The sequence below is a fragment of the Pteropus medius genome, unplaced genomic scaffold (genome assembly GCF_902729225.1).
Source record: "Pteropus medius unplaced genomic scaffold, Ma_sr-lr_union100, whole genome shotgun sequence".
Taxonomy (NCBI): Eukaryota; Metazoa; Chordata; class Mammalia; order Chiroptera; family Pteropodidae; genus Pteropus; species Pteropus medius.
The window spans coordinates 523136-538132 of NW_024352148.1; the positions used below are offsets into that span (position 1 = coordinate 523136).

The following is a 14997-nucleotide window of genomic DNA, read 5'->3' on the forward strand; positions in this document are numbered from 1 at the left end:
AGTCTGTGTTTGTTTTACTATATTTCCTTGAAATTAGAATCATTTACTTAAAGAAAACTTTACACAACAGAGTTTTCCACTCACCATGAAGACTTCACATTCCCACCATGGTTTAGGGCGGGGGTCCCCCATCCCCGGGCTGTGGTCCGGTACCGGTCCGTGGCCTGTCAGGAACTAGGCCGCACAGCAGGCAGGGAGTGGCTGACGAGCAAGCGAAGCCTCATCTGTGTGCGCAGCCGCTCCCCAGTGCTGGCGTCACCGCCTCACCTCTGCCTCACATCATCAGGCACGAGATGCTCACAGGAGCACTGGGTCCTAGTGCCAAAAAGGTTGGGGACCGCCGGTCTAGGGAAACTCGGCTTGCTGACGCCTCCGATGTCTCGAGGCTCCTTCAGCCCAGCCCCCTGTAGCGTTTCAGCCTGGAGACACCATTTGTGTGCCCTGCACCGGCAGAGGCATGCCACACTGAGATGGCCAGAAAATGGAAATATTCTCTAACTTCCATATAGAAACGCAGCTTTTGCAGGTGAATCAAATGAAGTTTCTATCCCAGCTTAGACACATACATGCCTGTGTTGTTCATTGTTAATCATTTAGGTAACAACTTAAGTTTTACTGACTATTTGTAAACTTAGTTGATTAACCACTCGTACCCCTCCCCCCACCATTGGCCCTAATGATTATCAAGAAACACATGGGGACAAAGCTTTGCACGTTCCCTTCAGCCCATCATTCTGTTAAACAGCTCCACCTCTTCGGGGCTGTATGTTACACTGACACCCTCTACAGTCTTGTGCATGTGTGTGTGCCTGAAGATGACAGTCACCTGAACACACGATAGACCTAATCTGCAAAAAATTACTTACTAATCAACACAATTTAACCACCACAAAAGTCAGATAATTATGAAATCATTCCATATGGCAATGAGACTCATCTTTGAAAAGAAATATTTAATGTTTTGAAATTTCCTGTAATTATAGCAAATAACATTGGTAAATGATGAAAAACAAAACTACTGAATTTTAATAGGGGTTTCCTTGTCATAGAGTTAGTTGAGATACTTGCAACAGTTGTTCCAGATACTCTTCTCCCATGAAGTATAGATTAGAATGAAATCTGCATGGGGAGATTCAAAGATAAAATCTCTGAAGGGAGTTCTGTGTCCCTCCCATACCATTTTTATAATTCTCACTCTCTTCCTTCTTCCTGAATATTACCAAAGGTGAAGAATAAAAACTTGATAATAAATTTCTCTGCTGTCAGCAAACACCTGCCTCTAAGAAAAAATAAAGTTTACACTCTTGTCATATAAGCTGTCACGGTGTGGCAGAGGGTCCCGTTAGATTCTAGCGGAGCTGAAATGTTCCTACGGCACGGTGAGCAGTAGCTATGGCAACGTTGCACCTGAAGCATTACTTAAGTACCTCACTGTGTTGCCGTTGCCCACAGTGTCCAGTATAGCAGCAGACTGCACAGGTTCGTAGCCCGGTACCATGGCGGAACAGGACCTGTCATCCCAGAACACGTCTCTTTGGCATAAGGATTAGTTTAAGCTGGTCAATTTTAGAGCCAGCGGACATGGGGATAGGCTCTGAAAACCAGGGAGAAGTGTCCTTGTGGAAGACAGCTCCTCTGTGAGAGAGATCGCCATCTGCAAGGGCGTCCCCCTCACTGTTCCGGGAAGTGGGGGTGCCTGACCTCTAGAAACTTCTAGTGCAGAAGGCAGCGCCTCAGGTCTATGTAACCACCTTCACCTGTTTTACGGTGCTTTTCCTGGTCACCTGCCATAGCTGATTCCCCACCTCCAACATCATCTTTTGTCTTCAGCTGAAGATGGTACTTAAGGTGGCGCCAGCCATTTTTGCGAGTTACTCACTTTTCCTGGGGAGACATGTGTACGGGAGGTATATGTGTTATTAAACTGCTTGTTTTCCTTCTGCTAATCTGTCTTTTATTATAAGGCTGTCTCAGCCAAGAATCCAGAAGAGTAGAGGGAAAATTATTTTTCCTCTCCTGCAGAGGAATAGACTGCACTTACACGGCCCAGGGGTGCGGTAGGCTGTACCTTCTAGGCTTGTGAAGGTGCCCTCTGTGATGTTCACACAACAATGAAATCGCCTAACCACGCATCTGTCAGATGCACATTTGAGACGTATGCCTGTCGTCCAGTGGCACTGACTGTATCTGCTAATCAGGGTGTTTGCTCCTCCTTCACAGAGTGCTTACTTCATGCCAAATGGAGATCTAAATTTAGGCTACTATTTTTTGTCTTAGAACACTGTATGCTTTACTCTTCCATTCTATTAAGGAATGTGTTTATTTAAAATTCAATTATTTAAAAATTTAGTTCTTAATGTGTATATTATATGACACATTTGAGGAAAATGATTTTCCCGTAAAAGTCTACAGTTTGGGTGGAAAAAGATGTTTCATGCAAATGGAAACCAAAAGAAAGCTGGGTAGCTGTACTTCCATCAGGCAAAATAGACTTGAAAACAAGCGTGATGGAAGACAAGGACGGGCATCCCAGGATGTCACAGAAGACGGACGTCTGTATGCACAGGCACCAGCGGGGCACTCCTAAGTGTAGAGAGCGAGTATTAACAGATCCAAAAGGGGAAACTAGCAGCAACGTAGTCACAGTGGGAGACTTTAATGTCCCCCTTACATCAGTGAGAAAGCCGTGACTGGTTACGATCCACTTCAGTCTTCACAGCAATCTTTCCTCCTTTTGCTTTGCTTGTCAATCTTAATCATTACTTAAAAAATTAGACATACCATTGCTTGAAGTCGAATCCCAAACTTCCAGAAGGTACTGGAAGATCGTTTTCTCCTGTTTTACTAGGATGGCTTTACGCCGCTGGCCGTGGCGCTCCAGCAAGGTCACAACCAGGCAGTGGCCATCCTCCTGGAGAATGACACCAAAGGGAAAGTGAGGCTGCCAGCTCTGCACATTGCCGCCAGGAAGGATGACACCAAATCTGCCGCACTGCTGCTCCAGAACGACCACAACGCCGATGTGCAGTCCAAGGTAAAGGCCGAGCGCGGGCGGAGAGGGCTCTGCGGCCGGCAGCCTCCTCCCGGGGCACGAGAACCAAGTAGGCCCCCGCGATCCCGCACAGTCGCTTCCGGTCACCGAGGGGGAGAAGGTACTTTCAGAGGTATTTCAGGAGGAAGGGGACAAAAATTAAAGAAAATTTTCATTAAAAGATGAGGTTCGGCTTTTTAGAAATCTGCTTATTCTATTTATAGTAAAAAAATAAATAAAAAAAAAACCCAGTAGAAACGGAGTTAGCGAGACGAGCTTGTATTGCTGGTTCTGTGACCGTCTTCTCTGAGCAGCGTGCGTTCTGGCCTGTCAGACTGTTTGCTTCGTCTGCAATGTGTAATGTCTCCCCTCTTTTTCCCACACGACACTGCTGCAGATGATGGTGAATAGGACAACCGAGGTACAGTATTACGGTTATACCCACCTTTGCCTTGCTTTCATTTATTTTGGTTTTTTGCCCAATTTAGAATAAATGCTCACTAATTTTTACTAATGATTTGAACTTCCATGAAAACTTTTCCCATAATCAAGGGAAATAGATAATTCAAGAAATTTAATGTAACGTATATTTGAAGCATTCTTTAATCAACGAAACTATTTAAAAACTTTATCAGTGTGAAATGAAACTCTTCTTTAATATGCATTTTACTGAGTGAGCTTTGCTATTAACTCTTGCCAATAAGACATGGCCCTCTTAATGAGGATTCTCAGGTTAGAGTCTAGCAAATTAAATTTTAAGGAGGTTTCTCTGCCACTGTTTTCTCCTTTAATCTAATCGCAGTTGCCCTTTTGTATATATGTTTTTTTTTTACCATATATTTTTTTATATATATTCTATATAATCCATAATGATATCGAACAATCATGAGCAAAGCATTTGCCTTTATCTTACTAAGTCTTATAATACTTGTCATCAAATCATCTGTTTTCTACATACCGAGAACATTGAGGTATATTTATTATAAAAAGTAATCCACATTCAAAGGCTAGGGAATATTTATGTAGGCCGCTTTTCACTTGGACTGACGTCCCTTGTGGTCACTGGGCTGTGGACCTGTGGGGTTTTGAGGAGCCACACTTTGTATTTACTGAGACTAGTGTGTTCCTAAGACTATTATTAACAAATTTACCTATTAAGTCACGAATATATTTGGGTTATTCATATTATTTCTTCCGGTCCATCTCTGTGTGTGGCACTTAGGTCAGAAATTTTTTTTTTAAAAAACGCCCATCTGCTTGGTGAAATTGCTCAAGCCTGGAACCATACAAATTGATATCTTAATTATTGATTTTAATACATTTAATTTTTAGGTGATTTTTGGAGATTAATATACATTTTTCAAAACAACACTGACTCAACATTGTGTTGAAAGCAACAGTTTGCGTAATTTGTGCTGAGTTAGAATTATTTCTTTGAGGACAGTTGAGTAAGACACGGGAGGGATACCTCCCACGGATGGCCCTGCTGAAGGCTAGCTGAGTATCCACCGCCACGTGGCCCAGGGAGGGTCCCTCCAAGGGAGTCACAGGTGGTCATTGAAGCTGTGTCAGACAGAAAGTTAATGTACTTTTGCAAATGAGAAAAATATTATATTTGAATAATTTGAAAAAGATTTCACAATCACTGTTTTTCTAATAAATTATAACTTGGATAATAGACACTTCAGGATATGTCTGGATGATAGGAAATATCAAGATAAAAATGAAAAACATGCCATCAGTTATTTCCTAAATTATAAAAAAAATTGACATTTTATACAATAACAGCCAGTTTGTAGACTGACTTTCCCCTCTATTTTGACGTGAATATTTGGCATCAAGAAGAAACAAAATAAAAATATCCTAAACACAGTGTGAGATTTGGATGGGTAGTCACTTTTCTTATTTGTGTCTTGCTTCTCTATAGTCAGAAATTATTTGCAGCTAATTTGGCTCAGAGCACAGAGGAATTGCTGTCACTTAAGGTGTCTGTGGGCTTAGGCCATTTCAAAAACAAAATCGCCAAAGCCTACATATCAAGCGAATAGAAAAGTAATGGTTATGATTTAGGTAATGTTTAGATAATATTTTTAAAAATACTATGGACAGCAGAGTTTGTTTCAAATAAAAGAGAGCAATACAAAATAAGCTCACAACTATAGATAGGATCGATACCCAGTTTTATAGGAACAGTCTCGATTGTTTCTATAACCTTCCATTAAGAAATGAAATTACGACAATTACAGAGCAAGGGTATAATACATCTTTGCATACTTTAATAATAAAAATTAATATTCTTCTATTGTAAAAACGACAAAAATTTTTTTCATTAGAAAAAGAAAATGAAAAGAAATACACTTTTCTTCCATTTAAGACTTTCACTCATTTTTTAACCATTCTTAGAGGAACAGCCCTCTAATGCCCATATCATTGATTTAACCTGCTTATTTTATATCAATCTTATTTTATTGATTAAATTTGGTTTAAATAACATTCAAAATTGTGTTCAGCTGAATTTTTCCTTTATATTCACATTGATGCCAAGTATTTTGTTTAATTTTTGTTTTTAAACTTCTTTGTCGCTGTCACGACATAGTCTGACTACACACGGTTGTTAGGGAGGCCAGAGGCACCGTGACAGGGTGATCGATGCGGCATGAGCCGTGTGCCCTCTGTGAGGACTTCGGGCAGTATTTTCATAGTTCCAGAGAGACAGCGCCAACCACTGCCATCAATCCTTTAAAAATGTATGAGTTTTGTGTCTTTCTCCGGAGAAGACATTTTATTCATAATTAAGTTATTCCTGTGGCCGAAACCTTATGTCGTTTAATCATATTCTGATTTTCGGTAAAGCTAAACCAACTCAAGTAATGTGGTTTTGTATAAATAACAAACTCCTAAATAGATAAATTTTTCAGGTAATTAGGAAGAATGTTGCCAAGAAATGTAGGCTATTTATTTACCTGTTTATATATGTAGTTCTTTACCACCTTATAGCACTAAAATTTAAGTCTTTTTAAGGCGTTAATGATTTGAATTGAATTGCTCACATGCTAAGCAGACAATTGCCATGTGACTTTCTCCACTGATCCAGTGACCACAGCTTGTGGAGGGGAAGCGCTTTACCCACCGTCTTTTTCTTTCCTTTCCGTAGAGTGGTTTCACCCCCTTGCACATCGCCGCCCACTACGGGAACGTCAACGTGGCGACGCTCCTTCTGAACCGTGGGGCCGCCGTGGACTTCACAGCCAGGGTACGGGCGCCAGCAGCTTCCCTTTTGGGGGCAGGATGTGGGCATTTCAGTAGAGGAAAAATGAACACCAGGAAAGGCTGTATTTATTTATTTTTTGCCTGTATCTGTGCTAGAGATAGTAGATTTTTCGTGTTTTTTTCCCCTTCGAATTGCAGGAAGTCATCAGAACCCAGTAAGTGAAAAATAAGAATGTTGAAATTCTCATGCACACAAATCATTTGCAGCAGTTTAGGAGGATATTAATTCTGACATCAGCGTGAGCACTGAATTTAAAGAGCACGTCACGAATCGTGAATGAGCCTCATCTTCAAGTCAATAAATGAACTGTAAAAACTCTGAGAGCCCAAATTCTTTAAGCAGATGGGGTTATAGAAAGAAAGACTTTGGACTCAGGTTCCAGCCTCAGTCGAGTCTGAAACTTTCTGTGACGCAGACGTGCTCCCTTTGTCTTAGGTGGTGACGTGTGCATTCACTACGCCTATCGTAGGTATTGACTTGGTTATACAGTTTTATTCCGTTTTTTTATTCTCTAAAGTGCTTTATGCTTTGTGTGCTTTCTTCGTTCCTCAACAATTGAAGACACTGAAAGGTAGAAACCTTGGGTCAGGTTACCACGTAGGCCCTGCCTCCCCTGTGCCCTGGGACACAGTCTTCTTGTTTTCTCTCCTGGTGCAGAATGGGATCACTCCCCTGCATGTGGCCTCCAAACGGGGGAACACGAACATGGTGAAGCTGCTCCTGGATCGCGGTGGGCAGATCGATGCCAAAACCAGGGTGAGTGTCTGTGCTCCGTTTCCTACCGTGTGACGCTGTTTCGTCTTCTTTTAGCAGGCCCCCTAAAATGCCAGCCCCTAAACACACGCAGCGCAGTTTCAGGGAGATTGCTTTCTCAGATTGGATTTAAACCTCAGACAGTATATGTAAAGGTTTCACACTGCAAAGTGGAATTGACGTTTGCTCATACGTGCCCAGAGAAGCAGAGTGCCAGCCCCTCAGTGAGGTCGCTTGCCAAGCTGTCGCTCACCGATTTTCTGGGAACAGAGGTCAAGGACTGGACTCGGGTGTCTCTGCTTTGTTTAGTTGCGAGCTCCGAGAACCCCAACTTGTCAGTGTGCGTTAGCTCTGAGTGCGATTTTTATGTTGAGTATTTTAATACATGTTGAATGTCTTTTGCTTCTGACTTACCAGTTCCTAAACCATTTCGCTTCAGTGGTCACGCTACACCATCCTGAGCAGCAGCTCTGGTGTTATGTTTACAGAAGGAAGGCAGGTGCTTATGTTGCCCCTTCACACATGGCATCAGTAAGAAGCCGTGCTCTTTCTTTATTTTTCGAACTTGCTAAGTAAAACATAATTCTGAGTTTTTATGTACTTCTGGCAAATAATCAGTTAGGCAGAATGCAGCTATGAGAAGTGCAGACTCGGAAGGCAGGCAGACCACCTGATTCCAGATTCTGCCTCTCCCGCTTACTGGCTGTGTGATCTTAGCAGTTTATCTGCCTTCCTGAACTTAAGCAAATAACAGACCTAACTCGTAGGGTTGTGTGAAAATTAATTCTTACTAACTATTGTTTTATCTTTTTTTTTGCTAAGGTGGGTAAATTGCTGAGCTTATAATATTTGATTATGATACTGAAATTATATTCACTTACTTGCTTAAACACTAAACTGGTAATTCAACTTTAGTCCTCTGGAGCAGATTTGGTTAATTATAGACTTCAGAAAAACTTTAAACATTCCCATAATTCGAAAATTTTGAAATGCATGGTGTAAAAAGTGTGTGGAAGATGGCGGATAGTCTGTGTCCCCCGTGACATTTTCTCTTCGCCTTGTTTGGTTCTGGGACTTCCTGTTCTCGTTCCAGAGAGTAGGGATGGAATCCAGTCCCCTTGCGGCTGTCGGGGCCAGCAGGTGTTTCTGTTTATTGAGCCTCTTCCTCGTTGAGGTCCTGGCACCTGCACCAGCCCCAGACTCTGCATTCCGGCCTTTAATGAACGACCTCAGAGAGCGCTGCTCTCCTGGCCTCCTTTCTCTCTGTACGGCGTTCGGTCCAGAGCATCTGTGTCACGTTAGCATGCCAGTTTCTGGGACATTCTGCATCAGTGGCATTCCCGCCCCTGGCTAGAGCTGGTGTGGACGCAGAGACATCATCACCAGAGCCCCTGTGTTCTGGGGTCTGAAACACCTCACCCTAATGTGAGAACAAACTTTACGGCTAGTGAAAAATGGTGTCGTTAATTTAGGTTTTATTAAGGTCATTATTCTTTTTTATTTTTAAACTTATTTATTATTTAACTACGGAGATATTCCATATAAAGTTTCTGGTTAAAATATTGAAATACATATTTCAGTGCAAACAGTAAAACTATACAAAAACATTAAAGGGTGATGAACAAAATTCGGTGCGTCGGCACCGGGCAGGCCCGGCCCTCGTTATTCGGAGCAGTAATTAAATAGCAGCGGTGCTGCCGGTCGCCACGGGCACGCGCTGTTCCGGCGCCTGGCGAAGCGCTGCGCAAATACCACCTCGCTTCGTCTTCCTGACGGCTTAGGGAGCAAGCATTTGTTTGCTTTTGAGAAAATAGCAGGTCTCCATTTGAGAAACAAGACTGCTGAAGGGGAAAATGAGTTCCAAGGAGTGTGAGGTCGGCTCGGCTTAGTTTGTGGCAGGAGTCGCCTGGCATGGAGGCTTCAGACGGAGCGGCTGCCTCATGGAGGGCTGGCCAGATAAAACGCTTCTGATAGTGCTGTCCGCTTTGATGAACGGCCGACGGGCGTGGAACCTCTCTCACCCTGCGAAGACGGAGGACACAGGGAGGAAGGTTCTGGAGGGGAATCCAGCGTGACCTGTGAACACAGTCTCAGGGATTTAAGTAAAAAACGAACTTAAATTTTAAAAATCTTTGACTACAAAACCTTGATGAGTTTTTTCTCAATAACGAGATGGTCTCGTTTGTAGAAGATACCCAAATCCACTCAGATTGAGCGTGTTGGGCAACCTGAATTTGATGTAATTCACAGTCCTTTATAAGGCAGATGGATTGCCTCAGGAAAATGTAGGATTAGAACCCATTTAATCTTTATGCTTCGTGATGTGCTTGTGGTTTTTTGTGTGTTCTCCATATTTTCCCGTTGTTTTTCTGTGTTTTGGACGTTTCCACATGGTCACACGACGCATATTTCAAGTAATCCATAGGAAACACCTTTTCCTAAAAACGGTCTAAGGCAGCATCTCCTCATGTGTCACACGGGCTGTAAATGAAATAGGGTAAGAAAAATTGTGCCCATTCTATATATCGTGAAGCCGAGCCTCAGAGAGTCACCTGCGGTGGCGGAGCTGACACACACGCGGGGCTGTGTGACTCCCGAGCCCGCGTGGGGGACCATGGCTCAGAATGCCTTCATGCTCCCAGTGCGGTTTCTCACGCTCCGGATCCCTGCGCAGCCCCCGCAGGATCACGGGCGGGAGAGGCTCCCCCAGATGTTAGACGACCGTGGCAGGGGGCGCTCTGGGGCTCCGCCACACGCCTGTCACCGAGGGGCCGGGCGGCAGCGTCTTCACCCCTCTGCCCACCGTTCTTTTCGAGGGTCCTCTCCGGCAAACTTAAACGAACTCGGCATCCTGGCTGCATGAGTTCAGTGACTTTTGCGGGAATGGCAGGCAGGCTTTTCACGCCAGTTCCCCGGGCCCAGAAATTCCAGGTCTATTTTGGTTGTCCCGGGTCCGATAGCGGCTGAATGGACGTGACACAGCGCGGAGCCGTGATCCAAGGTCCTCGCCAAGAGCGGATGGCACTCGGCTCTGATGACTGAGCAGAGATCGTTGACGGGGCTGTGTGTAACTCGAAGTGGACTGTAGGGAAGGCAACAGGACAGTGAGTGTCTCTGGGGTTGGGACAGCAGGGCTCGCCCCCATCCCAGACCTGCAGGGGCAGAGGTGGAAGAGGTTACCAGGACGTCGGGGGGACCTGGAGGAGGCAGAAAGCAGCTTTGGCGCAGGCGTGACCTTTGGCGGAGCCACAGCCAGACTTTGGAGCCCCCCTCGGAGTGGCTCCCTGCAAAGCGGTCAGATGTTTCTCCTTGACTGGCGCAGCCTGAAGCCAGAGGGCAGGGAGCCCCGCCATGTAATCCCGAGGGGTCTGTCTGCAGACACGCAGTGGGCGGGGAAGGTAGACACGGATCTGGGGGGTCTCTCAGAGGACCCCAGGACACCGGGTTGGGAAGACTGTAGGTGAACTGTATTCCCTAGGAGGCAAGTCACCCAGGGCCCAGCCTGGGTGAGAGACACAGAGAGGGGTGTTGGGGCTCTGGGCAGATCTGAAGCTGCTGGGTCCTCTTGGCTCCTGCCACCCTCCCTTCCTCCACCGCTGCCTGCTGCCTCAGCCTCTTGCCCTTTGAGACTCCATTTTTCTTTCCCGAATCCTGGAATTACCACTTAGTTTACATGATCAGGGTTTCATTTGCTCTCACTTTTTGTCCATCATTCTTACATTTGGTCTCATATTTCCCACCTCCTCTGCTTTCTGGCCATGCCACCCTCAGGAGAGGTTAAACCCAGAGCCCAGGGTATCTGGGATGCGCCAAGGTCAGAAACTGCCTGCGAAGTACCCAGCCAGACAGCTCTATAAACAACATGCAGTTGCGCCACAAATGTATTTGACGCTGTTTCACTGCATTTTTAATAAATGTTATCTTCGAGAAATAATTATGTAGTTCGTGGGTGAAAAACGTGTGGAAACCTTTAGCAGAAAGTGAAAAAATAACCCTTTCCTTTCACCATCCTCAGGGAGTGTTTCAGAAAAATTTATGAAAATAGTGACAATTCAAGAGAGAACATAGATGGATAAAATTAGGTAAAGGAGAATTTTAGGTACGAGTTGTGTTTAGGTGACGCAGGTGAGAACGGCGTCGCAGTGCAAGCTCTGGGCGAGCTCCAGGCAGCGGGGCGTCCGCGTCGCGGGCTTCCCCAGCACGCGGGCACCTGTCCCCTCCTGGCCCTGGCTCTGTCTTCTGCCCACTGTCTTGTTTTCTCCCTCACTCCCCGTCCCTGTCATTTCACGGTCTGCTGAGTCACTGGGACGGAGTTCAGGAAACCGTCTTCGAGGTGGCAGTAGATGCAGACTTGGTTTAAAAAGAAAGTGGACTCAGGCCTGACTCCCACTTGCTTGGCAGGACGGGCTGACGCCACTTCACTGCGCAGCGAGGAGCGGGCACGAGCAGGTGGTGGAGCTGGTGCTGGAGCGGGGCGCGCCCTTGCTGGCCAGGACGAAGGTGAGTCGTGGGCCCGCGCGGCCACCCTCTGCAGCTCTGTTCTGCGTGGAGTAAAGTGTCAGGCGTGCGCTATGCTATTCCTTGGTGCATTTGCGCTAAGAATGAGTAACTTGTCAAACTTCTAAAAGTATTTAAAATGAACAAATACCTGCGGTAAGATGTATGCAAGGTATGCCTTCTCATTCTTTCTGCATTTTCCTGCTATTCTTACTGCACATGGAAATGTAAATATTGCTGTATTGCATGTAAATGGGAATAGCTCACGTTCCGTGAGTCTACGTTTTTACGGTACTCTGAGATGGCTGTGTTAACGTAGGATTACCTTTTAAAGCAGCACAGTTAGCAATACAACATTAATCTTCTAGCTTTCTGGTTGGACCTAGTAAAAAGCATGACTCAGCGACACACTGGTTGGTTGCAGCTGGGGTTCGTTGGTGATGTGCAGAGCACAGGTGAGCACCGGCCTCCTAGAGGGGTGGTCAAAAAGAAAAAAAAAGGTCAAGCAAGCTGCTGCTCTGCACGGCACGGCACGGCACGGCTGGCTCGCCTTCGTGTCGCATTTCATCAGTATGCTCAGCCACGGGTAAAACTCATATCCACGTCGATAACAACCAGGCGACAAGCTGATTTATTGCAGGTTTTCATTATAAAATAGTTTTAAAGGTTTATTACTGTACACTTCCCTGTTTTTAGCCTTACTTTGCATTACCAAAAGCTATCATGAAACACAAATCGAACACAGTCATACAGCTATTTAACGGGATAAGCAGCAACCCTTGGATCCCTAAATATAACAGAAACTTAGGTGAGGGACATTTCTTAATGTTGTCTCCCCCTTTCACCCCCCAACCCCCTGAATAGGAGGATTGGTATCCACTGATGCTGTCACTGAGGTAAGCCGAGAAAAACAAGGCAGCCAACACAAGGAAATATTTTTCAATGTATGCTATATTTTAATTGAATATTTAAGTGAAATTATTTAGAGCACAAAGTACCCCACACATTTGAAATATGTGTACAATGAACATGGTCTTTAAAGATATGCCCCCCAGGCCGTGAAAGGGTGTCTTCAGATCAGAAACGCAGAACAGAAACAAATGCCCTTAGTTATTTTTACTGTTACACCTACAATAGACTGTTGTGGAGACCTGTCTTTAAAATACAACACTTCGGGCTGCATAATGCAGATGTAATTATGGAAAGTTTAATGGAGGAAACAGATTGAAATTTAAATAGAAATAACAGGATTTCAGACCAGCCACGTTACAACCAATAAAGTCTACATAAAATTGAGGCTAGGCCGAGGACGCTGTTCCACGAACTACAAAATAATCTCATCTACAGAGTTTGCCCGTTAATTGTCGTATCATTGGTGAAGACTGTGGATTACCTAGTTGGATTTTTTTTAAAGCTTCTTGTAAAATCGAATGTGATTCATGAGTAAGGATCCAGCATAAAGAGTCTGTGATGGCGTGACTGTGTTCATGTATTCATTCATTCATGCACTTATTCAGTCGTGCGTGTGCCACCCAGCTGTCGTGGTGAGCAGCTTCCACGTGCCAGGGTGCGTTCCAGGCCCCGAGGGGCTATCGAGGTCAATACTACACAGTCCACGTTTTAAGGAGCTCAGAGTTTAAGTGGACGAGCTGGACAGGGCGACCGTCACAAAGGTAGAGCTCCGCGCAGAGCGAGGACATGAAGATGAGCCAGCGCCAGATTCCAGGGCCTGGGAGTGGACGACACCACACGCCAGACTGTCCCCCGCCCCGTGAAGACTCTCAGCTTTGAATTACCCATCATTCCTCCTTCAAGCAAACATTCGTCTGTCTACTTGTCACTCCCCCTTGTTCTTGAAGGCTCTAGCTCAGCAAAGTGTGGCTCTTCTCCACACCCGCGTCCTAATCCTTCATGACGTGAATGGTCTTGGCAAGAGCTGCAGATGGGCCTTCTGGTTGGCCTCTCAGTTTGGGGACAGTGAACGCTCCATAACTTGTCTGTCTGACCCCCCGGCTCCAGCCTCAGCATGACCCCCCACCCGTCTGTGCCTCCGCCGACTCCCTCTGGAGCCCCAGCCCCTCAACGTGTGCATTCTGCTGGGCCTGCCTGTCACCGTGTCTGTGTCCATGGTTCATCCAGCTCCCTCACATTTGCCCACCACGAAGATGTAGTGATTCACGCCCGTCCCTGACGTAGCCACGTCACCCTGATCAAGTCAACTTGAATCTGGCAGCGCCTGTGGCGGCAGCAGACACCCAGATGCACAACGGCTGGCTTTACGTCCGTGACCCCTGACCCCAGGCCGCCCCTACTCCCGCTCTGCTCACTCTCACGCCTGCTCTCTGAGCGTTCTGTACTTTTCCTTCTTTCTTCAAACTTTTACAACTTTTTTCTTTGACTCCACTTCCCACAACACTGAGAAAATGGAAGCAATCAGTAGAGGATTTCCATGGCCCTGCCTCACTTCCTGTCTAGGCAGCAACTGACCCAGGCCTGCATTGTCTGTTCACTCGTCACTGTCACCTGACACACCACTTGCTCCTCCCTGCTCAGAACTCTGCTTACCTGCCTTCTGGGACATGGCGCTCTGCCAGCTCCACCTGTTTGTCCAGCTGTCACTTCTCAGACCTTAGTCCCTCCACGTTGTCAGACGTGTGGACGTAGAACCTGCGGAGGCCCGTCTTGTGTCTTCTGTCTGTCCACGCAAGAAGTCTCGTCCGCTTCTGTCTGTGACTCCTACCCACGTGCCGATGACACACAGATGTGCATCGCGGAGCTGTGTGTGCAGATGTCGGCTCGCCGTGGCTGCCGGGACGTCTGTCCAGCCTCTCGTGTTCAGGAAGTCCAAAATTCAGGGCCTGCTGCTCCCCGCACGCCCACACCTGATCCCCGCAAGGTCTGTCTCACCTCGGTTCGCGGCCATCCCGTACTTCCCGTTTCTCAGGCCTCATGTAGCGCTTGGCTCTTCTCCTTCTCTCTCTTTCCACGTCCTGTCACCAAACCTTGTCACCTTTCCCTCCAGAACATGTCACTAAGTCAGCAGCTTCTTAGCAGGCCCCTTACCACCGCCCGGTGCAGCTCGCGTCCACCTGCTGGACGAGGGCAGGAGCCCCTGGTCGGCCACCGCCCTTTCCCGCGCCTGGTGGTCCTCGGTGCAGCTGGCGTGACAGTGCTGTCCTAACCCTCCCAACAGCACCAGCTCATTCTGGGGGGTCAGAGACCCTGCTCTGGTCTCCTCCTCTCAACTGCTCCTCTGTCACTTGCCTTCAGCTGCCCTCGCCTTACTGTGAGTCCGCGGGGCGGGCGGTCCCCACACAGCATGCTCAGCAGGACCAGCGCCCACCTTCCTCGTCTTCCGTGAGGTCGTGCTGTCTGCTGGAGGCCACTGCCGGACACGTCCCCAAACCCCACCCGTGCTGACTCCTGCGGCCAGCCTCAGCTCCGC

The 14997-nt window shown here is 46.5% G+C and overlaps 1 protein-coding gene across 12 annotated transcripts in view; it reads left to right on the forward strand.

Moving 5' to 3' along the window:
* The window catches only part of ANK2 (ankyrin 2), a 281232-nt gene that overhangs the window by 173017 nt on the left and 93218 nt on the right, over positions 1-14997 (forward strand). For all 12 annotated transcript variants that reach the window (XM_039846891.1, XM_039846890.1, XM_039846888.1 and 9 more), the window contains 4 exons: positions 2849-3034; positions 6186-6284; positions 6960-7058; positions 11457-11555. In XM_039846891.1, coding sequence (XP_039702825.1) covers positions 2849-3034; positions 6186-6284; positions 6960-7058; positions 11457-11555 — 483 coding nt within the window. The remainder of the gene's footprint in view (positions 1-2848; positions 3035-6185; positions 6285-6959; positions 7059-11456; positions 11556-14997) is intronic.